The 24,028-nt window shown below is 34.9% G+C and overlaps 2 protein-coding genes across 2 annotated transcripts; both read right to left on the bottom strand.

Annotated features, from left to right (window-relative positions):
* Positions 1 to 4,416: 4,416 nt before the first annotated feature.
* On the bottom strand, positions 4,417 to 15,780 carry LOC134248004 (LITAF domain-containing protein-like). Its single transcript, XM_062730423.1, has 3 exons — positions 15,621 to 15,780; positions 12,515 to 12,677; positions 4,417 to 5,148 (listed from the first exon to the last, which is right to left on the bottom strand). Exons 1-3 carry the CDS (start codon positions 15,640 to 15,642, stop codon positions 5,040 to 5,042), a joined length of 294 nt encoding a protein of 97 aa, XP_062586407.1. The 5' UTR covers positions 15,643 to 15,780; the 3' UTR covers positions 4,417 to 5,039.
* A 2,974-nt stretch (positions 15,781 to 18,754) lies between these two features.
* Positions 18,755 to 22,724, bottom strand: LOC134248001 (cysteine-rich venom protein kaouthin-2-like; the record flags this gene model as incomplete). The annotated part of the gene is made up of 8 exons (XM_062730420.1): positions 18,755 to 18,999; positions 19,416 to 19,532; positions 20,176 to 20,280; positions 20,513 to 20,598; positions 20,686 to 20,771; positions 21,225 to 21,373; positions 22,033 to 22,215; positions 22,638 to 22,724. Coding segments are annotated over 8 exons (1,025 nt in total), but the record flags the coding sequence as incomplete, so codon positions are not given.
* Positions 22,725 to 24,028: the final 1,304 nt, after the last annotated feature.

Raw genomic sequence — 24,028 nt, 5'->3', positions numbered from 1 at the left:
TTATAACAGGGTGCATTTGGTTTCCATTCCACTCCATTGAATAAATATATGTAGATATGGGAGTATTCTCTGTTGTTAGTTTGATTGGTTGTCTATTGTTTAATCCTCTCGAGAAGTTTTCACTCATATGGAGACGCCACCACTGAAAATTATACCTTTATTCGGCACTTAGGGCTATTTAGCAGTGAGAGATTTTTTTTCGTGCCAACACCTCGGTATATACATTCAAATGGTAACTCTCTACTTCTCGTATTTTTTGATATGTAATAAAAATGAAGCATTTTGAGACATAATTTTACATAACCAATAGCTTGATCTGAAGCTATAATTAAAGTTCACTAAAATTAACATCAATGCAAGATAAGCGACGGATTTTCTACGCTTCAAATGTATTAAAATTTTCTTTATTACCAACCGACCAAATTGTATGTCTCCATCTAAACATAATTCCTTTTCAATCGATCCATCATAGAAATGTGATATAGATATTATATGTGTTCTGTAGAAAAAGAGAAGGGTTTTTTTTAACGCCGTTTGTTTATTTATTCTTTTAAAAGCAAAAAAATAGAATATGTATTTGATAAAAAAAAAAAAGACATTTAAATATAAAAATAGTTAAAATCCAAACACTATTCCTACACCTATACATTTTAATTTACGTACATAGCTACATGTACACTTTAGCATGTGTAAGTTTTATTTAAATTTTTTGTGAATTAAAAAAAAAAGGGAATGAGGATGTAGATATTATTCCGTTATAATACATGTAACATTTAGAATTTTAAATAAAATTTTTGAATAGGTCATAAATTTTCTGTCTTTAATTTTCTGTGGAACAAAATTAATAATTTCCAAGTCCTTAAATTATATATATTTTTTTGCAGTAATGGTATAACCAAAGGAATTGTTTTCCTTTAAAATATCTACAATTCTTTGAGTTTTTATTATATATTAGAAACATATATTATCTTTTTTTATATATATATAGAACAATTCCTCTTATTATGTAAGGATATGTCACAATGTTATCAATTTTGTTATCATCATTTAACCTAAAATGTCAAATACCGGTATCAAAAATAATGTATTTCGACAGCTTATTCCTAACTAGTTTACATATTAATTAAAAAATAGTTTCAGAAATCATTCACAATACTGATTTGTGAAAATACTTTTAATAAACTGTGGGGTTTATTTACAATAGCGCAACAATGAACTAGTTACGTTTATATCACGCTGGCAATGAAGGTATATATTTTTAAATAAAACAGCTCTAGGTTATCAATTTTCAGTGCAAACTTTACACCGTTTTAGAGAAATGTTACCCATTTCAAGACATAGGGAAGAAATTCTTTGACAGGCAATATTTTGATCAATAAGTTTCTAACTTAAGAGAGGGGATCTCGTTATAATAGAACGTGTTTTAAATATTAATAACAGAGTTTATCTTAATTCATTATGCACTGACTGAGACTGTCAATATTCTTTGTGGTGTAACTTTCAAAATTATTATTAGTGATTTTTAATGCATTACAATGAAATATGGTGATAACGAAAAGTATTCAAGCTTAAAGGTCCATTAAACAATACAAAATTGGAGCACAGCAAACACGGACCTCCGAAACATCAGAGAGGTGAGATCAGGTGTCATGAAGGAGTGAGCATCCCCTGCCGAAATAACTGAAAATCCGTAGACAATTCAATGTGCATAAAATGGCCTAACAATTAGTGTAAAAAATATCAGTCAGCATCTGACTTAATGATAAATTGTATTTGCTGACTAATTCATTGTATCAACCATAGAACTTACGAAATGATAACTTTAAAGGAGACTGCTGGTATTCTTGTTTCATCAACGTGATTGTTAATAATTTACCTCGTTTTAGAAATTATTCATATGTAGAGCATGATTTTGCAACATTATTTTCACTGCAGAGGCCGGATGCCTCGACTTTAATATTTTTCGGGATAATGGCTTTGATGTTCCTGCGAAGAAGTGTTTCAAAGATTTTCTCAGATCTAAACTGTTTTGTAAGCCCATCCTTTCGGTGAGACAATAATCTAAATAATTTACAGTCTACACTGCTTTAGTAAGCTGTCACATTAGTTTCAGCTTTCTTTGCCCAGTGGTTCTTGTTTATTTCTACATATTTCAATATAAACTTTGACCCACTGATGTGACCCCATTCTATCACCATGAGACATGATTTGAATAATTGATAATCCACATATTATTTAATAATCTGCACTTCTTAGTTAGATGTCACATGTAAGTGTCTACGTCTCTGCTCCAATGATTCATAATAAGATGATTTTTAAAGATTTTTCCCAAATATATTTCAATGTTACACTTTTAACCTCTATTGTGATCCTACCCCTGGCAAACGTGATTTCACTAATAGAAAATTAACAATATCCCGACCCAGGAAGCTTCCAAATAATATTTAACGACAAAACATGTATCTGTGATATTGCAGACTCCACCATAAGCAGTAGTCAATCAATCCAAATGCTTCAGTTTTCTGGCGTTATGGTTCTTATTTATCCCAACTGTGGCCCTGTTTTAAACTTGAGGTGATAATCTAGACAATTTAGAATCTATACTGGCTCAGTAGCTGTCACATACGTTATAGCTTTCTTGGCCCAATTGTTCCCGAGAAAAGGCTTTTAACAATCTTTTCAGACAATGGGTGATCAGAAAAGCTCTCTGAGCTTTTAGCTTTGATGAGCTACATGTTAAAAGCTAATGAACAAACAAATTCAATGCATGGAATAGGAGATAGAGAACAGTAATCAAGCTCAGAAATCAATTAAAACAATACAAACTTAGAGTAGAGCAAACAATCATAGGTGGGATTAGGCGCCGTGAAGAAGCAAGAGCTCCACGTTCATCGGTCACATCAGTCACGTGCTCCTTGTCATGATCCCGCAAACGGAAAAAGCGGATATACAATGATTCCGGGAGTAAGAAATGATATGGATACAACGAACAGTATTCAATATCAAAGTCCATAAAACAATACAAAACAGATGCAGAGCTAACACGGACCTCCCAAACATCATAGGTGGCCTCAGGTGCCCTGGAGGAGTGAGCACCCCCTGCTGTTGTCGGTCACTCCTGCCGTGTGCTCCTTTTCATGATCGGGAAATAACGGGAAAATCCGTCGTCAATTCAGTGTATAAATAATGGACTAACAATTAGTATGATAAACGTCAGTCAGCATTTGACTCAATGATAAATTGTATTTGCTGACAAGGTCATATCGACCATAGAACTTACGAAATGATGACTTTAAACAAGACTGTTGATATTCTTGTTTCATCAACTTGCTTGTCAATAATTTACCTCGTTTAAGAAATTGTTCATATGTAGAGCATGCTCTTGCGTATCGATTCAACTGAGATATATATACTCCGTATGCAGGTGATGAAGGTATATTGTTGCATTGGTAAGGGAAGTTGACGTCAGAAAAGTTAAAGTCATCACGTTTATCATATAGCTTGGTTGTTAGATTACCATTAACGTCTTTTTCAAGTAAAATGTCCAAGTATGAAACAGATGTGTCAGACTCTGTGGTTCCTTTTATCTCAAGTTCTCTCCAGGATATATCGTATTGACTTAGGACGTCGTTGATATATCTATATGTCGAGCTGAAGGCCACAGCAAGTGTTTTCTTCTTTTCACGCATGATTTTGCACAAATTTTGCTTCATAAGAATATAAAAACATGTCTGCTAATAACGGAGCGTACTTGGTACCCAGGGGAATTCTAATAGATTGTTGGAATACCTGGTCTCCAAAAACCACACATATATTGTTAATCAGAAACTCAGGCATCTCTTTGATGTCAACTTCAGAATACTTGTGTGTGCAATCAGAATGTTTTAACAAAATAATTTTGCCAATGACCAAGTAAGTAAATTTAGTTCCATTTTTATTGAAAAAGCAGTTGTCATTGATATAAAAAAGCCTGGACTTTGATTTATCGTGGGGAATGGTTGTGTATAAAGTTGAAAAGTCGTAAATTTTTAGGCTGTTGATTTTGGTAAAATCTTGTGATTTCAAATTGGCCAAAAGTTCTTTGGAATTTTTGAGGATCCACATCTGATTCACACAACTTCTTGAATATATTTTTGCACAGTACTTTTGAAGTTTTTTCCTTCACTACTGTCAATATTTTAGTGAGTAGTAACGAAAGAGGTTTGGTTGAATATTTACTGGAACCCGCAATGTAAATAATGGCCTAACAATTCGACCTAATGACAGATTGTATTAAATGATCAGCTGAAGGTCACTGTAACAAAATGTTGACTTATAAGGACTGTTACTAATATGACATCAAATAATGGATCGCATTGGATTTGGTACACGATTTCTACGTTTTATAACTCCGTCACCTTGTAATGGAAAAAAATATTATCATCATAAAAAATAAATTTATTACAACAAAATTGTGCTTCAGGTTAATAGACACATGAACGCACTAAGGCTTCCGATTTACCGGTATTTGTTTTGTATGTATTTTATTGACAATATGTCAAAGGGATTGGACACAAGTTCCAAAACTTAGATATTCCTCTCCCATATATAAGATTTCAATGACCATACAATATTTATAATTTTATAATAATATAAATACATGAACATAGAAGAACAAAAGCAATAGCAAGTATTGCCAAAAATATCAATAGATATACTGGTGATTATTATGATGACAATAATCAAGGTTTTTACAAGGTTTCAGCCAATGCAGTGCTTTAAATGTAAGTTGGGTGATGAGGTAAACTGGATAACAAGGAAGAGAAACAAAACTACAATACAAAACACGGGTCTTATGATACATATCGATATGCTTTACATGTACGTGAACGGATACTATAAAGCAAATGGTCAGGAAATTAAACTTGACATTTTAACAATTAAAACAAGGGATTCTTAGATAGTGGTCATACATTAGAATATCACTGCTGCAGTCTGACATCATAGAGTCTTTGACACATAGTGTAGCATAAAACAGGCAGATCTAGAAGCTGGATATGTCACATCCTGGTAAGACGTCGAATTTCACGATTACAGATAGGACAGTAGTGTATAATGGTCTTCAGTCTTCTGTCCAATAATGGAAGCCAAGCAAAAATAATGAAAATACTGAAAAACGGCAAAAGTATACCAGGTATCAGAGAAAAAATTAAAATATCGATCAACTGTAAACACTTAAAAGAGAGCACATATAACTGTTAAAGATACAAACCACTAACAGTTTCTCTCTTCTCTTAGATTTATATTGCTTTTGATAGACATCTAATTAGTTCAAAATTGTTCAAATTAACATAAATCAGTAATACAGTAATAGAGACAAAGATACACTGTATTTGAAAAGATACAATGTATTTGAGTTTAGGAAGAAGAAAAGTTTGTAATTTATCCTTAAATGCAAAAATATTTTACCGGACAATAAATGAATTCCAAAAAGACGGAGTTCACCTTTGTAAAGCTCATCGTAGCTAATGCCAATTTAAGGTATGATTTTTGATTTCCATTCAATCAGAAGACGGTACTGGAGTTGTCTTATATCTACCATGTAAGGATCATGAACCAGGTCAGCAGAGGAGGTAGGAATACCATCTAATTGTCTTATACCTACCATGTAAGAATCATGAACCAGGTCAGCAGAGGAGGTAGGAAAACTATCTTATTGTCTTATATCTACCATGTAAGAATCATGAACCAGGTCAGCAGAGGAGGTAGGAATCCCATCTTATTGTCTTATATCTACCATGTAAGAATCATGAACCAGGTCAGTAGAGGAGGTAGGAATCCCATCTTATTGTCTTATACCTACCATGTAAGAATCATGAACCAGGTCAGCAGAGGAGGTAGGAATCCCATCTTATTGTCTTATATCTACCATGTAAGAATCATGAACCAGGTCAGTAGAGGAGGTAGGAATCCCATCTTATTGTCTTATATCTACCATGTAAGAATCATGAACCAGGTCAGTAGAGGAGGTGGGAATCCCATCTTATTGTCTTATATCTACCATGTAAGAATCATGAACCAGGTCAGTAGAGGAGGTGGGAATCCCATCTTATTGTCTTATATCTACCATGTAAGAATCATGAACCAGATCAGTAGAGGAGGTAGGAATCCCATCTTATTGTCTTATATCTACCATGTAAGAATCATGAACCAGGTCAGTAGAGGAGGTGGGAATCCCATCTTATTGTCTTATACCTACCATGTAAGAATCATGAACCAGGTCAGTAGAGGAGGTAGGAATCCCATCTTATTGTCTTATACCTACCATGTAAGAATCATGAACCAGGTCAGTAGAGGAGGTAGGAATCCCATCTTATTGTCTTATATCTACCATGTAAGAATCATGAACCAGGTCAGTAGAGGAGGTAGGAATCCCATCTTATTGTCTTATACCTACCATGTAAGAATCATGAACCAGGTCAGTAGAGGAGGTAGGAATCCCATCTTATTGTCTTATACCTACCATGTAAGAATCATGAACCAGGTCAGTAGAGGAGGTAGGAATCCCATCTTATTGTCTTATACCTACCATGTAAGAATCATGAACCAGGTCAGTAGAGGAGGTAGGAATCCCATCTTATTGTCTTATACCTACCATGTAAGAATCATGAACCAGGTCAGTAGAGGAGGTAGGAATCCCATCTTATTGTCTTATACCTACCATGTAAGAATCATGAACCAGGTCAGCAGAGGAGGTAGGAATCCCATCTTATTGTCTTATATCTACCATGTAAGAATCATGAACCAGGTCAGCAGAGGAGGTAGGAATCCCATCTTATTGTCTTATATCTACCATGTAAGAATCATGAACCAGGTCAGTAGAGGAGGTAGGAATCCCATCTTATTGTCTTATACCTACCATGTAAGAATCATGAACCAGGTCAGTAGAGGAGGTAGGAATCCCATCTTATTGTCTTATACCTACCATGTAAGAATCATGAACCAGGTCAGTAGAGGAGGTAGGAATCCCATCTTATTGTCTTATATCTACCATGTAAGAATCATGAACCAGGTCAGTAGAGGAGGTAGGAATCCCATCTTATTGTCTTATATCTACCATGTAAGAATCATGAACCAGGTCAGTAGAGGAGGTAGGAATCCCATCTTATTGTCTTATATCTACCATGTAAGAATCATGAACCAGGTCAGTAGAGGAGGTAGGAATCCCATCTTATTGTCTTATACCTACCATGTAAGAATCATGAACCAGGTCAGCAGAGGAGGTAGGAATCCCATCTTATTGTCTTATACCTACCATGTAAGAATCATGAACCAGGTCAGCAGAGGAGGTAGGAATCCCATCTTATTGTCTTATACCTACCATGTAAGAATCATGAACCAGGTCAGCAGAGGAGGTAGGAATCCCATCTTATTGTCTTATATCTACCATGTAAGAATCATGAACCAGGTCAGTAGAGGAGGTAGGAATCCCATCTTATTGTCTTATACCTACCATGTAAGAATCATGAACCAGGTGTAGAGGAGGTAGGAATCATCTTATTGTCTTATACCTACCATGTAAGAATCATGAACCAGGTCAGTAGAGGAGGTAGGAATCCCATCTTATTGTCTTATACCTACCATGTAAGAATCATGAACCAGGTCAGTAGAGGAGGTAGGAATCCCATCTTATTGTCTTATACCTACCATGTAAGAATCATGAACCAGGTCAGTAGAGGAGGTAGGAATACCATCTTATTGTCTTATACCTACCATGTAAGAATCATGAACCAGGTCAGCAGAGGAGGTAGGAAAACTATCTTATTGTCTTATATCTACCATGTAAGAATCATGAACCAGGTCAGTAGAGGAGGTAGGAATCCCATCTTATTGTCTTATATCTACCATGTAAGAATCATGAACCAGGTCAGTAGAGGAGGTAGGAATCCCATCTTATTGTCTTATATACTACCATGTAAGAATCATGAACCAGGTCAGCAGAGGAGGTAGGAAAACTATCTTATTGTCTTATATCTACCATGTAAGAATCATGAACCAGGTCAGTAGAGGAGGTAGGAATCCCATCTTATTGTCTTATATCTACCATGTAAGAATCATGAACCAGGTCAGTAGAGGAGGTAGGAATCCCATCTTATTGTCTTATACCTACCATGTAAGAATCATGAACCAGGTCAGCAGAGGAGGTAGGAATCCCATCTTATTGTCTTATATCTACCATGTAAGAATCATGAACCAGGTCAGTAGAGGAGGTAGGAATCCCATCTTATTGTCTTATATCTACCATGTAAGAATCATGAACCAGGTCAGTAGAGGAGGTGGGAATCCCATCTTATTGTCTTATATCTACCATGTAAGAATCATGAACCAGGTCAGTAGAGGATAATCCCATCTTATTGTCTTATATCTACCATGTAAGAATCATGAACCAGATCAGTAGAGGAGGTGGGAATCCCATCTTATTGTCTTATATCTACCATGTAAGAATCATGAACCAGGTCAGTAGAGGAGGTGGGAATCCCATCTTATTGTCTTATACCTACCATGTAAGAATCATGAACCAGGTCAGTAGAGGAGGTAGGAATCCCATCTTATTGTCTTATACCTACCATGTAAGAATCATGAACCAGGTCAGTAGAGGAGGTAGGAATCCCATCTTATTGTCTTATATCTACCATGTAAGAATCATGAACCAGGTCAGTAGAGGAGGTAGGAATCCCATCTTATTGTCTTATACCTACCATGTAAGAATCATGAACCAGGTCAGTAGAGGAGGTAGGAATCCCATCTTATTGTCTTATACCTACCATGTAAGAATCATGAACCAGGTCAGTAGAGGAGGTAGGAATCCACTTATTGTCTTATATACCATGTAAGAATCATGAACCAGGTCAGTAGAGGAGGTAGGAATCCCATCTTATTGTCTTATACCTACCATGTAAGAATCATGTGTGTGGAATCCCATCTTATTGTCTTATACACCATGTAAGAATCATGAACCAGGTCAGCAGAGGAGGTAGGAATCCCATCTTATTGTCTTATATCTACCATGTAAGAATCATGAACCAGGTCAGTAGAGGAGGTAGGAATCCCATCTTATTGTCTTATACCTACCATGTAAGAATCATGAACCAGGTCAGTAGAGGAGGTAGGAATCCCATCTTATTGTCTTATACCTACCATGTAAGAATCATGAACCAGGTCAGAAGAGGAGGTAGGAATCCCATCTTATTGTCTTATATCTACCATGTAAGAATCATGAACCAGGTCAGTAGAGGAGGTTTCTTATTGTCTTATATCTACCATGTAAGAATCATGAACCAGGTCAGTGAGGAGGTAGGAATCCCATCTTATTGTCTTATATCTACCATGTAAGAATCATGAACCAGGTCAGTAGAGGAGGTAGGAATCCCATCTTATTGTCTTTACCTACCATGTAAGAATCATGAACCAGGTCAGTAGAGGAGGTAGGAATCCCACTTATTGTCTTATACCTACCATGTAAGAATCATGAACCAGGTCAGCAGAGGAGGTAGGAATCCCATCTTATTGTCTTATACCTACCATGTAAGAATCATGAACCAGGTCAGCAGAGGAGGTAGGAATCCCATCTTATTGTCTTATATCTACCATGTAAGAATCATGAACCAGGTCAGTGAGGAGGTAGGAATCCCATCTTATTGTCTTATACCTACCATGTAAGAATCATGAACCAGGTCAGTAGAGGAGGTAGGAATCCCATCTTATTGTCTTATACCTACCATGTAAGAATCATGAACCAGGTCAGTAGAGGAGGTAGGAATCCCATCTTATTGTCTTATACCTACCATGTAAGAATCATGAACCAGGTCAGTAGAGGAGGTAGGAATCCCATCTTATTGTCTTATACCTACCATGTAAGAATCATGAACCAGGTCAGAAGAGGAGGTAGGAATCCCATCTTATTGTCTTATACCTACCATGTAAGAATCATGAACCAGGTCAGAGGAGGTAGGAATCCCATCTTATTGTCTTATACCTACCATGTAAGAATCATGAACCAGGTCAGTAGAGGAGGTAAAATCCCATCTTATTGTCTTATACCTACCATGTAAGAATCATGAACCAGGTCAGTAGAGGAGGTAGGAATCCCATCTTATTGTCTTATACCTACCATGTAAGAATCATGAACCAGGTCAGTAGAGGAGGTAGGAATCCCATCTTATTGTCTTATACCTACCATGTAAGAATCATGAACCAGGTCAGTAGAGGAGGTAGGAATCCCATCTTATTGTCTTATATCTACCATGTAAGAATCATGAACCAGGTCAGTAGAGGAGGTAGGAATCCCATCTTATTGTCTTATATCTACCATGTAAGAATCATGAACCAGGTCAGTAGAGGAGGTAGGAATCCCATCTTATTGTCTTATACCTACCATGTAAGAATCATGAACCAGGTAGATAGGAGGTTCCCATCTTATTGTCTTATACCTACCATGTAAGAATCATGAACCAGGTCAGTAGAGGAGGTAGGAATCCCATCTTATTGTCTTATATCTACCATGTAAGAATCATGAACCAGGTCAGTAGAGGAGGTAGGAATCCCATCTTATTGTCTTATATCTACCATGTAAGAATCATGAACCAGGTCAGTAGAGGAGGTAGGAATCCCATCTTATTGTCTTATATCTACTATGTAAGAATCATGAACCAGGTCAGTAGAGGAGGTAGGAATCCCATCTTATTGTCTTATACCTACCATGTAAGAATCATGAACCAGGTCAGCAGAGGAGGTAGGAATCCCATCTTATTGTCTTATACCTACCATGTAAGAATCATGAACCAGGTCAGCAGAGGAGGTAGGAATCCCATCTTATTGTCTTATACCTACCATGTAAGAATCATGAACCAGGTCAGTAGAGGAGGTAGGAATCCCATCTTATTGTCTTATATCTACCATGTAAGAATCATGAACCAGGTCAGTAGAGGAGGTAGGAATCCCATCTTATTGTTTTATACCTACCATGTAAGAATCATGAACCAGGTCAGTAGAGGAGGTAGGAATCCCATCTTATTGTCTTATACTACCATGTAAGAATCATGAACCAGGTCAGTAGAGGAGGTAGGAATCCCATCTTATTGTCTTATACCTACCACGTAAGAATCATGAACCACGTCAGTAGAGGAGGTAGGAATCCCATCTTATTGTCTTATACCTACCATGTAAGAATCATGAACCAGGTCAGTAGAGGAGGTAGGAATCCCATCTTATTGTCTTATATCTACCATGTAAGAATCATGAACCAGGTCAGAGAGGAGGTAGGAATCCCATCTTATTGTCTTATATCTACCATGTAAGAATCATGAACCAGGTCAGTAGAGGAGGTAGGAATCCATTCTTATTTTCTTATACCTAACATGTAAGAATCCTGAACCAGGTCAGCAGAGGAGGTAGGAATCCCATCTTATTGTCTTATATCTACCATGTAAGAATCATGAACCAGGTCAGTAGAAGGTAGGAATCCCATCTTATTGTCTTATATCTACCATGTAAGAATCATGAACCAGGTCAGTAGAGGAGGTGGGAATCCCATCTTATTGTCTTATATCTACCATGTAAGAATCATGAACCAGGTCAGTAGAGGAGGTGGGAATCCCATCTTATTGTCTTATATCTACCATGTAAGAATCATGAACCAGGTCAGTAGAGGAGGTAGGAATCCCATCTTATTGTCTTATATCTACCATGTAAGAATCATGAACCAGGTCAGTAGAGGAGGTAGGAATCCCATCTTATTGTCTTATATCTACCATGTAAGAATCATGAACCAGGTCAGTAGAGGAGGTAGGAATCCCATCTTATTGTCTTATATCTACCATGTAAGAATCATGAACCAGGTCAGTAGAGGAGGTAGGAATCCCATCTTATTGTCTTATATCTACCATGTAAGAATCATGAACCAGGTCAGTAGAGGAGGTAGGAATCCCATCTTATTGTCTTATATCTACCATGTAAGAATCATGAACCAGGTCAGTAGAGGAGGTAGGAATCCCATCTTATTGTCTTATATCTACCATGTAAGAATCATGAACCAGGTCAGTAGAGGAGGTAGGAATCCCATCTTATTGTCTTATACCTACCATGTAAGAATCATGAACCAGGTCAGCAGAGGAGGTAGGAATCCCATCTTATTGTCTTATACCTACCATGTAAGAATCATGAACCAGGTCAGTAGAGGAGGTAGGAATCCCATTTATTGTCTTATACCTACCATGTAAGAATCATGAACCAGGTCAGCAGAGGAGGTAGGAATCCCATCTTATTGTCTTATATCTACCATGTAAGAATCATGAACCAGGTCAGCAGAGGAGGTAGGAATCCCATCTTATTGTCTTATACCTACCATGTAAGGATCATGAACCAGGTCAGTAGAGGAGGTAGGAATCCCATCTTATTGTCTTATACCTACCATGTAAGAATCATGAACCAGGTCAGTAGAGGAGGTAGGAATCCCATCTTATTGTCTTATACCTACCATGTAAGGATCATGAACCAGGTCAGCAGAGGAGGTAGGAATCCCATCTTATAAACAACCACGGGAACAGTGGCGTTCTGGCAGTGGGGACACACCGTCTGATTAGGATTGTGAGAATCGAACACATTCCACGCGTCAATCTTCTCTCTTGTGACAATTTCCACTAAATCATAGAACCAATATTAAAGAACATGTTCTTTTTTTTTTAAATAAATAAATGTGAAAATGTTCTGTCAAAACACTACGTTTTCGATTTTTATTGTGTAAACCATTCTGGTGATCAATTCATGATCTTGGGACAGCAAGGGACTAAATTGTAATGTCATCTTCGGAAGTATGATGCTTAATTTCATTTCCTAAGAAGTCTTTTTCACTAGGAAAATAACAAGAGTAGTGGGATCACGGACTTTTGAAAATACAAATGGGGTCAGTGCCTTGGGAGAGAAAAGGCCCCCTATCGACTGGTCAAAAACGCCTTGTGTTTCTTGTCATGATTAGATGTTAGGAAACGTTCATGGTTAGTTCAAAGTGAAAATAATGGCTTGAAGACATGTACAATGAAGCGCATTGAAGTGGTAAAATTTTCCGTTTGGATGGAACGTTTGGAGCTATCTTTAGACACGCCCATTTCTTTAGAAAGGAAATTTCGGTCAAATGATTCAATCGAATACCTGTAGAACAGGTATTTCATAAAAATAATAGCCAATCAAATTGACGGTCTACATAAACACCTGATAAAATCATAATTATGTACAAATTCGTTTCAGTGCGTGTTTTACAGAAGCGGGAACTCTATATATAGCTCTTTCTTATTAAAAAATCTTCATTTCAGTGTAACTCATGTTGCTTGTCGCGGAAAGTGGGGTGTCCTAAAACATTACGACGAATATTTCTTTCTCTTTTCTAAAGAAATGGGCGTGTCGTTACGTTATAATTGACGTTCAAAACATGACTCAGAACGTTTCATCCAAATGGAAAATTTTACCACTTCAATGCACTTCATTGTATATAGAGCAGAGGTCTGAACATGGAGAGAGCTTCTCGAGTAGCTGTAGACGGAACCACATGGATATCCCTTGTACCCGCCTCAACCGCGTGATGACACAGAGGAAATTGACTGACTAACTTGTATGAAAGACGTAGACTGTCAACATTCGAATTAACGACCGATTGAATTTTCGATATTGTATCGATAACGGAATTTGCAAAAATAAGTGTTGACTTGAAATGAGATGGGTGTGCTGATTAAGGATCTAGGTAACCGGTTATACTGGTTCTTGTTGTTGTTTATAAACGCCCCTCTCGAGAATTTCTCGCTCATCTGGAGAAGCCACAGTAGCTGCGACTGGAGGACTGTAAATTATGACTCGTTACTCGGCCAATAAAGCAGTACGGGAACTTGTCAGCATCTTCTGCGACACTGGATTTCAACCGCAGCGCTTGAGATTCACACCCGCGACGTAAGGATTCTTACCATTGTGCCACAAGAGTTATTCTAGTAATTATGGATCAAAATCACCGGTTTCATATTATGTAATCAAAGACCCGACACTCATGCCACGATAAATACATATTATAGTTCAGTTAAATTAAATATTTGACATGATGATAAAGGTGCATGGACACAGATTTGAAGTTACTTGTATTTAATTTAATCAATATTTTATTATGTTAGATTACATAATTGGATTGGACATCAGGCATGGCCTATATAAGTCCTCTCCAAGGTCAAGGTTACAAATGTTAAGAATATTGACAATAATTTACAATGATGGAATAATACTTATTAAGTTACATTATTTTCTTTTCTTAACTATATATAGGAAAGCAAAACGAAAAAAAAATAGATTAATGCAAATGAATTAAACGAATTAGCTTCGCTTAGTGTTCACACGGAGAATTTAATGCGAATTAGTTTACTTCGCATTAGTTTACTGCGCATTAAGTTACTTCGCATTAGCTCCATGTGAACGCTATGCGAAGCTAATTCGAATTAAATTTGGGGGCATGCGTAATGACAAAATTAAGTCAAATGCGTCATGTCGGTAGTCAGCTTTAAGTACTTGTGCTATTTTTGAGTGAAAAACTAAGAAAAAATGTGTTAATCACTAAAATATGTCTCCAGACACTGTGAATTATATATGGTGAAAGACGTCAAATAGCCTTCCTCAAAAAAAATTTTAATTCGCATTAGTTTACTTCGCATTAGCTGTCGTGTGAACGCAATTTAATTCGCATTAGTTTGATTCGCATTAGTTTACTTCGCATTAATTTACTGCGAATTAAACTTGTCGTGTGAACAGGGCATAAGTTATACAGAAGAATTATTACTAAGTTTGTATACTCGCTATGAAATATAATGATAAGGAAGTAAAAAAGTGCAAACAAACAGCAAACAGAATAAGTAAATAAATAATAAAGTGCAAAGGATAAATATGCAAAGAAAAATACAAATCTGAAGAAAGTTACTTGTAATATTTTCTGTATAAAATTACGACTTATATATTTTAAGAGCACTTCACACAAAAATATATTAAAAATCTTATTTCAGTTACTTATTAAAACTTCAAATTTTTAGACGTGTTTGATTGACACATCCTTGCACTTTCAAAAATTTTAATTCTATTCTTAATACTTATGGAAAAGTGGCAATCTTGTTGTGTATAAATGAAAAATATTAAAGCTTACTATAATCCAGAAAATTCAGAGTTTCAATATTTTTAACATGTTTAAGATGAAATAAAATTTTTAATATATTTTTTCGTGAAATATTATTAAAATATATAAGTCGTAATATTATACAGAAAATATTAACTTCAAGTCTGTGTCCATGCACCTTTAGAGATACTTTGTACAGTTGTATGAGGAGTTTTGGGATTTTAATTTTTGGAAGTTTTATTAAGAATTGAATACCTTAGTGGTGTTTCATACATTTTTTTGTTTGGAATTCTTATGTTGATGTACAATTAATTAATGATATATAATGTATTTGCTACATAATGACATGTAATTAGAATGATATCTCAAAAAATATTTTCGATCCCTATTATCATCAGCTGATCATTCTCAGAATATGACATAATTAATTCTCTTTCACATTACGTACCAGAGTTGACTTTCTCCTCCATTGTACTTCAGTAAAATATGGCCATATGGACACGGTGTTACCGATCCAGGAAGTGATTTTCCTGACGGTCTGTTTTTATTTACTCTTTGGGTACTTTCATTCGTGCTGGTAAACAAAACCCTGCGTAACTTCCGTTAAAGACTAATATGGTAGCCCATTAGGGTATTTTCAAATAGTTTTTTTTTTTGTGAATAATAAGCTTGGAGAAAATAGAACGATTCATTTTATAATAGGCTTTACCTGTATATATGATGTGGTGATGTATAGGATGCCGTTTGGCATAAGGAAATAAAGAATTGACAAAACATAAAAAAAACTCATTTAGTTATGCAATAGAAATTATCGGTTCTCGATTCCGTGCCCCCTGCATGGATCTCTAGATAAGACCGCGGAACATTAACTGGCAAAATTGGAAATATACAGCTTACGTCATTTCTATCTGTTACAATCAAAACATTCAGTGATAGACAATGAAATGGGCGGGTACAATTCGACGCGGACGTGGGGAAAACATCGGATTGAAATTGCAGATCGAAATTTATTTTCAATCCACCTCATGCAGCTACGCTAGAAGGCACATAATTACAGATTGACCCAGAAGACAAATAATTTCAATTTTGGTACAGTTTGAATTGTTTTGTCCAGTGTTTTAAATAAATTAATATTTACAAGGGACAAATATTTCATTTCTGTTTGGTAAGTATATGTATATCTTTGTGTTGTTGTGGGGGGGGGGGGGGGGGGCTGAACGATTTTTAAATAAAGTTGTCCAACAGTTTTCAGTGAGAATAAGTATAAAACTCATGCACTCTTATAATCCTAGAAATAAAATATATTGTCATGTTAAGCCATAACCTGACTAGACAATTTTTAACCCCCCCCCCCCCCCCCCCCCGCCCCTTCTAGAATCAAATATCTCCTGAAAAATCTTTGTTTTCTATATGATCTTTCGCGTTCTTAAAATTATAAGCTAAAACTCAATGACATATTAATGTGAACTTCAAACAGTATGTATTTGGGTAGTTGAAATTAGTTGATTTTTGGATCATACATTCACTCTTTGATTTGAAAACAGCTAAGATGGATTGAAAATGAATTTCGATCAGCAATTTCAATCCGATGTTTTTCCCACGTCCGCGTCGAATTGTACCTGCCCATTTCATTGTCTATCACTGAATGTTTTGATTGTAACAGATAGAAATAATGTAAGCTGTATATTTCCAATCTTGCCATGTTTCGCGGTCTTATATTTCAACTGACACTTCCATGGCATGGCACGACACCAAATGAAACCGAAGCCCAAGACATCAGACCAGATCGGTATTCGAATCCGGCCGCTCTAAATGCTCTTACTAGACTACCAACTGAAGTGTCTGGGTATCAGCGATGGAACTCACACTGTAAAAACTGTGTTTAGAATCTAAACGCAAATCTAAACACATTTTTTGTATCACTTTTTTTTTTACACGTTTAGCTCTAAACATGTCTCATTTCTAAACACGTTAGACTTCATGTGTTTAGTTGGTAAACATGTTTAACCCCTAAACACTTATATCTAAACACATTTTTTGTTTCACTTTTTTTACACGTTTAGCCCTAAACACGTCTCATTTCTACACACATCAATATTTAAGTGTTAAGTTGCTAAACATGTTTAGTTTCACAACATTAAATCCAACACAATAATTTAATTTATAAACTATTGCAAGAAAACATATTTTCAGAAGAAAAAAATTATTAAATAAGTTTCCCATAAATACGTTATCATATTTAATAACTGGTGTTTTACATGTACATACAAAAACCAAATTTTGAACTTGAAAAGTACCCATATTTCAGGAAAGAAACAGTTAAACATAACATTATTGAACATTCAAACATGTATTTATTTTGAAGAATTTTAAATTCAATATACATATAGGTCTAAACATGTAATTTTTTTTGCTCATTTCAATCTTATTCAGCTCAGCAAGCATGCAATTATTCCTGTCTGTAACAAATTAAAGTTAATCAAGTTTATTAATTTCCTGCAAGTCTTTCACTAGAAACACACGATCATATGTTTTCGTCCATGAATGCCAGAAAGGAATCCATTTTCATTATACGAATATTTTGTGGCGCGTCATTTCCGGGAAGATAACTCTGTTTGTCACAGAAAGTGTTCAATTTCTAAACACTTAAATCTAAACATGTCTTAAATCTAAACACTTTTAGATATAATACATGCTTAGACGTGAGTGTTTAGCCGTTAAACACAATCTTAAACATGTTTAGGTCTAAACATGTAATGGAAGTGTTTATTTTCTAAACGCAGTTTTTACAGTGATGCATTTTAAACCGTTATACCGCCACAAAATGATGCAAATATTTACAGACTTAAGGTACTCCGATCCTTAGCTAGGAAGGATAACTCTTTAATTTATAATTTAATTCAAAAAGTCTCAAAATGAAGCTCGAAAATTAATTCTTTTCATGCAACAATTTTCATTTTATACCTCTCAATGTGCTTCAATGTTCTTTGAAGTTATCAGAAAAGGTTTTATAAAAAGTCGAAAATTTTACCCCATAAAGGTGTTTTAAAATGACATATTCAAAGAAATTGAGGTTCATTTTTATCTAACCGTAGATATCAATGTTAACATGATAAGAAATTAGAAGTAATTTATGATGTTTTGCAATGATAGGAAAATTTGTATACACTTAGCATTGTAAAATGATCAAAGTTAAAGAAGAAAGTAATGTACCCTATATGTATAAAAATTGTGCATTTTCTTCAAAAGCCTGGATACCTATGATTTTTATTTCTACAATGTTGTTGTTGATCAAATTTGAATTGGAAAATGCATAGTAAGTGTTTTCATTCGCATTTCCTGAAAAATTCATTTGAAATTTACTCATTTTCCATATATAATATGATTAACTTTAAAGACGAAGTTTGAAGAATTATCGTGGGTAAAAACGTGTTACTCTGAGAATTCAGAGACATTTTTGTGAGCTTTTCATACACTGTAGTCAATGCCTGATTTTCAGGACCTGGGGATCGGAGAACCTTAAAACTTACAATTATAAAAGCAAAACAAAATATAAATCTCAAAATAATTTAATCATTTTCCTCTACCGTTATTATGAAAAAACAAATCAATTTATCAAAGAATAAATGAAAGTAATGCGATAAAAAGTACAACTGAACAAAGCGCTTCACTTCGTATTCCAGTATTTCCTTTTGAACCTTTCCCCTTCAATCCACTTCCGTTGTTCCCTGTACCGCCACTGTTAGATCCGCCGTTCAAACTTGTACAGCCTCCACTTTTAACACATTGTAGTTTTGTGCTGCCTTCAGTGTAAGTTTTTTCAGCGTCTTGGAAGAAAAAAAAAGTGCATCGGTGATATTCACTTTTTTAGAGGACTTGAACATTTCATTTAGACAGATACATGTATATTCAAATAAAACAATAAATAATAGTAAAAAAAAATGCAATTAATTAAGGACGATGGTTACTCGGGTTTCAGAAGACAGAAAGGAAATTCAATTGAGTACAATATGTTAAATCAAAATTTGTTTTAAATGGATAAAATAACCTTTTAACTCAATATCAAATTAAAAATTTTGTACTATTATTTGAGAAAAACTGCAAGAACAAAAGTCAATATTTGGTAATGCAGAGAGAAATCGGACTTAATATTTAACTTCATTTTTGTCTCAAAATTTTATTTGTATATAATTTTTAAACTTGTAATATAGCACATGTATTGGGGTTGTGTACCAATACTCACAGGGACAGACGTTACACAGGAAAGGACAATCGAACGCCACGTTACTCAGTCTTAGGCACTGATCCTTCTTATAGGATAAACTACAGAAGGAAGGGTCCTGTTGACCGCTACAGGTCACTGAAAAAATAAAACCTGAAGTGGTAATATTTCAGGGGCGCTCCTCCTTAAATTGTCAAATTTAGATAAATTGTTATTCCTAAATATCATTTTACGGAAATGATTGACTGTTCACAACCGCGAGTCCATTAACTACCTGTGAGTAATATTGAAAATTTGACAATTCATGTTATATTAATCTCTGCGACTCCCTCCTTTAAGTTTAGTTTCATTGTAAGTAAAATTATGAATATGTTAACTTTCTTACATTTATTAAGGATACACCAACGTAGTTTTGAGCTTTATTTTCTGAATGATTCAAAACATTAACATTCAATTTAATTGTGACTTAATTGAATATCTTTTCAACCCCCCTGGAAATGTATGTTTTATTTTTGACTACGAACTTTTAATGGTGCTATGACTTCAAAAAAAGAATATATGTATCTTGAAAAATTATATATATATATATATATATATATATATGTTCTTAGAAATATGTACATAGTGTACGTTGCATATGTCCTTAAACGACTTCGAAAGCAACGTGCATTTCGTTGGACCCAAGAACTAGAATTGTAAGACTTTAAGTAAATATTATATTAGAACATAATTTCAAAGGTATACTTGACATTTTCAATTTGCGACTATTACTCGTACTTACGTTCGCATTTATTTCCTGAATAAACATTAGTACTAGGACATGAGCATGCGCAGGTGGTATGGTTCTTCTTGGCATTTCCCTCGCAAGTCGTTGTCCCGGGACAAACTAAAGAAAAATCACAGTAATGTCTCAAAATAATACATTGATTGCAAAATTAATATACTAATGAGTTAAGCACATCGTTATATATAAATACCTCAAGAATAAAATTTATCATCACATAAATACATATATTATTTTTAAATTATCAACACGGTGATAAGATTTCCGAAGCTTAAATGTTTATTTATTGGGGTAAGTCACAATATATACATGTAGCTACATTATAAACCATTACCACACAGCCCTTGACTATCGCTGCTTTTACAGGGAGGTCCGTGTTTCTCGTAGGGTGTACCTAATCTTGATGATGGACTATTTCCTCTGAATATAGAAAAAACAAAACTCACCAATGTACTCTTATCATCTACATGTAACTACTGCCTACACTATGATAATAACGTTACTCACGCTGGGCCGTAGTTACAGACGTAGAAATGAGTACCACTGCAGTTACTGTAGCCACAGCCGAGAATGTAGGACTCCGCCCACACCAACTGAAAGACGAGTCAAGTCAATAATATACACAGTAATTCTTTTAATAAAGATAGAATAAAACAGCTAACTATATATATAACACGCGTCATCAAAATCATTTTTAATGAACTTCCTCATTTAACAGACTGATAGGAACAATTTACCTTTAGAATAAGGAACTTGGGCAATTGCAAAATTGCTCTTTCAAACCACAGACTTCTAAACGTCTTACGTATTAAGTTTATTCAAAAATTTATAGCATTATACGTAATAAGTTTATTCAATCATCAAACCCTATTTAAGATTTTGTGTCATTCCATGCACTTTTCATTGCTACGTGTACCTTTCCAGGTCGAGATACGTGCAAAATAAAGTTTAAGCTTACCTGTGTATATTGTCCAAATACGTACACAGGCAAAAACATATACTTACCTGTCTATAACGTCAGAATTCCTACATACGTATATACTTACCTGTGTATAATGTCCGACCTTCATGTAATCGTTACTGTTTCCCCCGTACGTAAAATCCGGTTCCTCGTCGTACCACAACTTAACGACATCGTCCCATGTCATGGAACCAAAATGGTTGTATGCCAGATTCTGTCCCAACGTAAAGCGACCTACATAATGGTCTCATGAGCTCAACAATATTCTCTTACAACTTTTATAAAACTAATTTTAGCGGCATTAAACGACTGATTTACATACATGATGGTTTTTTAAGAAATAAGTGATAATATTTTGTAGATGTAATGGATATGAAAATGTTGATAATTATCAAGAATCTTTCTCTCTCTCTAACCAATCAAACACCCACACCCCACCCCAATCCCAGTCCACCCAACGAAACCATCCCCACAAAATACTGTTCTCGTGACTAGAGAATCTCCCTTTTTTTCTTTGCTTGTCGAGGACTAATGCACTCTCTTCCTTTACAAAACGACACTACATGATTGGTTTGTATAAATACAGAACATTCTTTTTGGGATCAAAATAATATTTTTTTAAGCCTTATATTTCCTAGTTTTTAAACGATTCATATAGATTCTAGAGATAAAATTGTCCTTACTTAGACGTTTTTTGAAAAGAACAATAAATGTAGTGTTATTGTAATTTTGTAAAGAACAGTCACTTTATTGTTAGATTTGTGAATGTTAATTAAATTTTCTGATTTTTGTAAAAATGCAGGTCTGTTTTTCATATCACTTTCCTTTCTTGTACACACATCAAATATGATTTGAATTTCAATCAGCCTTGAAACTTTTATGAAATATTTTACCTGGGATGAACCGCTCTCTGTTTCCGTCGTGTACCGTTTTACAGTTTTCCGCCCATTTCCGGGCTACTGTAGCCACTTCCGGGTCCCAGACCATGGTCATCATGTTGAGAGCGCCGTTTTTGGCGGCGGCTATTCCTCGGTATTTATTGTGGGCGGCTACTGCATCCTGTGGTCTCACAACCCCTAAATGTCATTAAAATTAAGATATTTTTTTTATTTCAAAACAAAATTATTGGGGGAAATATGTATTTGTGATATTATAGCATAATTGTAAAAGATATGACCACCTCGTGTCACAACCGACATTTTGATCTCTGCATTCTCTTTAACTGTCAAAAAATTTGATGTGTGATCATTGAAAGGCTCTGCAACCTGGTAACAGACCAACAACGTGTGAAGACATTGAATGGGCATAAACTCATAAGATGATATTTTATCTTATAACACAAAATGATCTTTAGGTGTCAAAAGTTTGGCTGAAAATTAGAGTTGTGTTTGATGGTTACGCTGAAGTGTTGGCGATCCAGATAATGGCGAAAGGTAGCGAACTAATTGTGACATAAATCCTGGGATTAATTTAAATCAGAAAACATCAAAGTGTGTACCTGGACTGGAATCCGGGGACCGCGACAGACAGGCAGTGTGATGGGGGTACACCTTAAATTTGTCAATACATGTTCCCAGCGTGAACTCTGAAACACAGTTAATGACAAAAGTAAAACATGGATATAAAACGTAAAAAGAATAGGTGAAACTTTGTTCTCAATTCCGATTTCGATGCGCACAAATTCAAACACGAGCTTCATATCCTAATGACTTTTTTTAGATAATGAAATAACAGAAGGATTAAGATTAAAACAATCTGCACAGGAGAACGCAGATGCCGAAATTTCAATTTATTTCTCACGACTGAAAATTTGATTACCTGACCAATGTGATTAAATTGTACCAAATTCCTAACAATGGTTGTTAAAAGAAATTCCTCCTGGTCTATTTACCTGTCCATTTAAATGAATTAATAAAGGTGTCTTAAATTTGGACACCTTCGATGATTTATTGATCTTTTAATGTTTACGAAAATTAAGTGGACGTCCAAGAACATTTTTCTCATTTATTGCATTTCCCACTTTTAAAATATTGATGTAAGAAAGTAATTTATTTAAATAAGATAATATATTTTTTCTATCAGTAATTGAAGATCTAAATAAAAATCGGTGGTATGATATTTTTCCCCTTTTCCACGCTTATATAAATCACTACAAAGAATATTTTGCATTAATGTTTTTTACTTGATTTTATTCAATCAGATTGTCAACGTTTCAACAGGAATTCTGCCTCGGGTTTTATCATCATCAGCCTTATATTGATTTTAAAATAATGTTACATGTATTTATATAAATATTTATTGTTCAAATCGGGGGGGGGGGGGGGGGGGTGGGTGTTGGACTGAAAAAGAGCGAAGCATGAAAAGTAAGGAAAACATACACCACATATCGAGTTTTTAAATCAGTCTAATACCAATTTCATACCATTTAATACCAATTTCATAAATTAATCAAATTAATACTTTGGATCGAAGAATTAAATTTATAAACTTGTTTCCCCTTCATTTATTTACTAACTTTATCAAGTTTATAAATTTTTTTTAAAAGTTTTAATTTGTTTCAGCAAAAAGTTCTTGAAATATTTTTATTTATATTCTTGTGATGCTATGTAAATGTTTTCAAAGTATCTCGTAAAATTAAGCCAATTAAACGTAATTATGTCTCTAGAAGAGAGAGAGAGAGAGAGAGAGAGAGAGAGAGAGAGAGAGAGAGAGAGAGTTATACCTATGTAGAATCCAATATGCAGTAAAATCAGTAAAACATTCATAATTTTTCTAAGTAAGATCACAGTTTATTCCTTAATTTTAAACTTTTAAAGAAAATGAATGCTATCTGGAGAATCAACTTAATATACCTTCATTATTAACGGAGCGCATGCGTCTACCATTTGA

Source organism: Saccostrea cucullata, unplaced genomic scaffold, assembly GCF_032062105.1.
Source record: "Saccostrea cucullata isolate Sc308-1 unplaced genomic scaffold, CSIRO_AGI_Scuc_v1 ctg1887, whole genome shotgun sequence".
Lineage (NCBI taxonomy): Eukaryota > Metazoa > Mollusca > Bivalvia > Ostreida > Ostreidae > Saccostrea > Saccostrea cuccullata.
This window is presented reverse-complemented; position numbering and strand designations above follow the sequence as displayed.

What these genes read in the sequence shown, in the direction of transcription:
- LOC134248004 (XM_062730423.1), bottom strand. Translation starts at nt 15,642, where the DNA reads ATGGAGGAGAAAGTCAACTCTG. An exon ending in GGAGGAGAAAGTCAACTCTG is followed by an intron (nt 12,678 to 15,620) that starts GTACGTAATGTG and finishes TCTATGATTTAG; the next exon opens with TGGAAATTGTCACAAGAGAG. An exon ending in TGGTTCATGATCCTTACATG is followed by an intron (nt 5,149 to 12,514) that starts GTAGGTATAAGA and finishes GCCGTTTTTCAG; the next exon opens with TATTTTCATTATTTTTGCTT.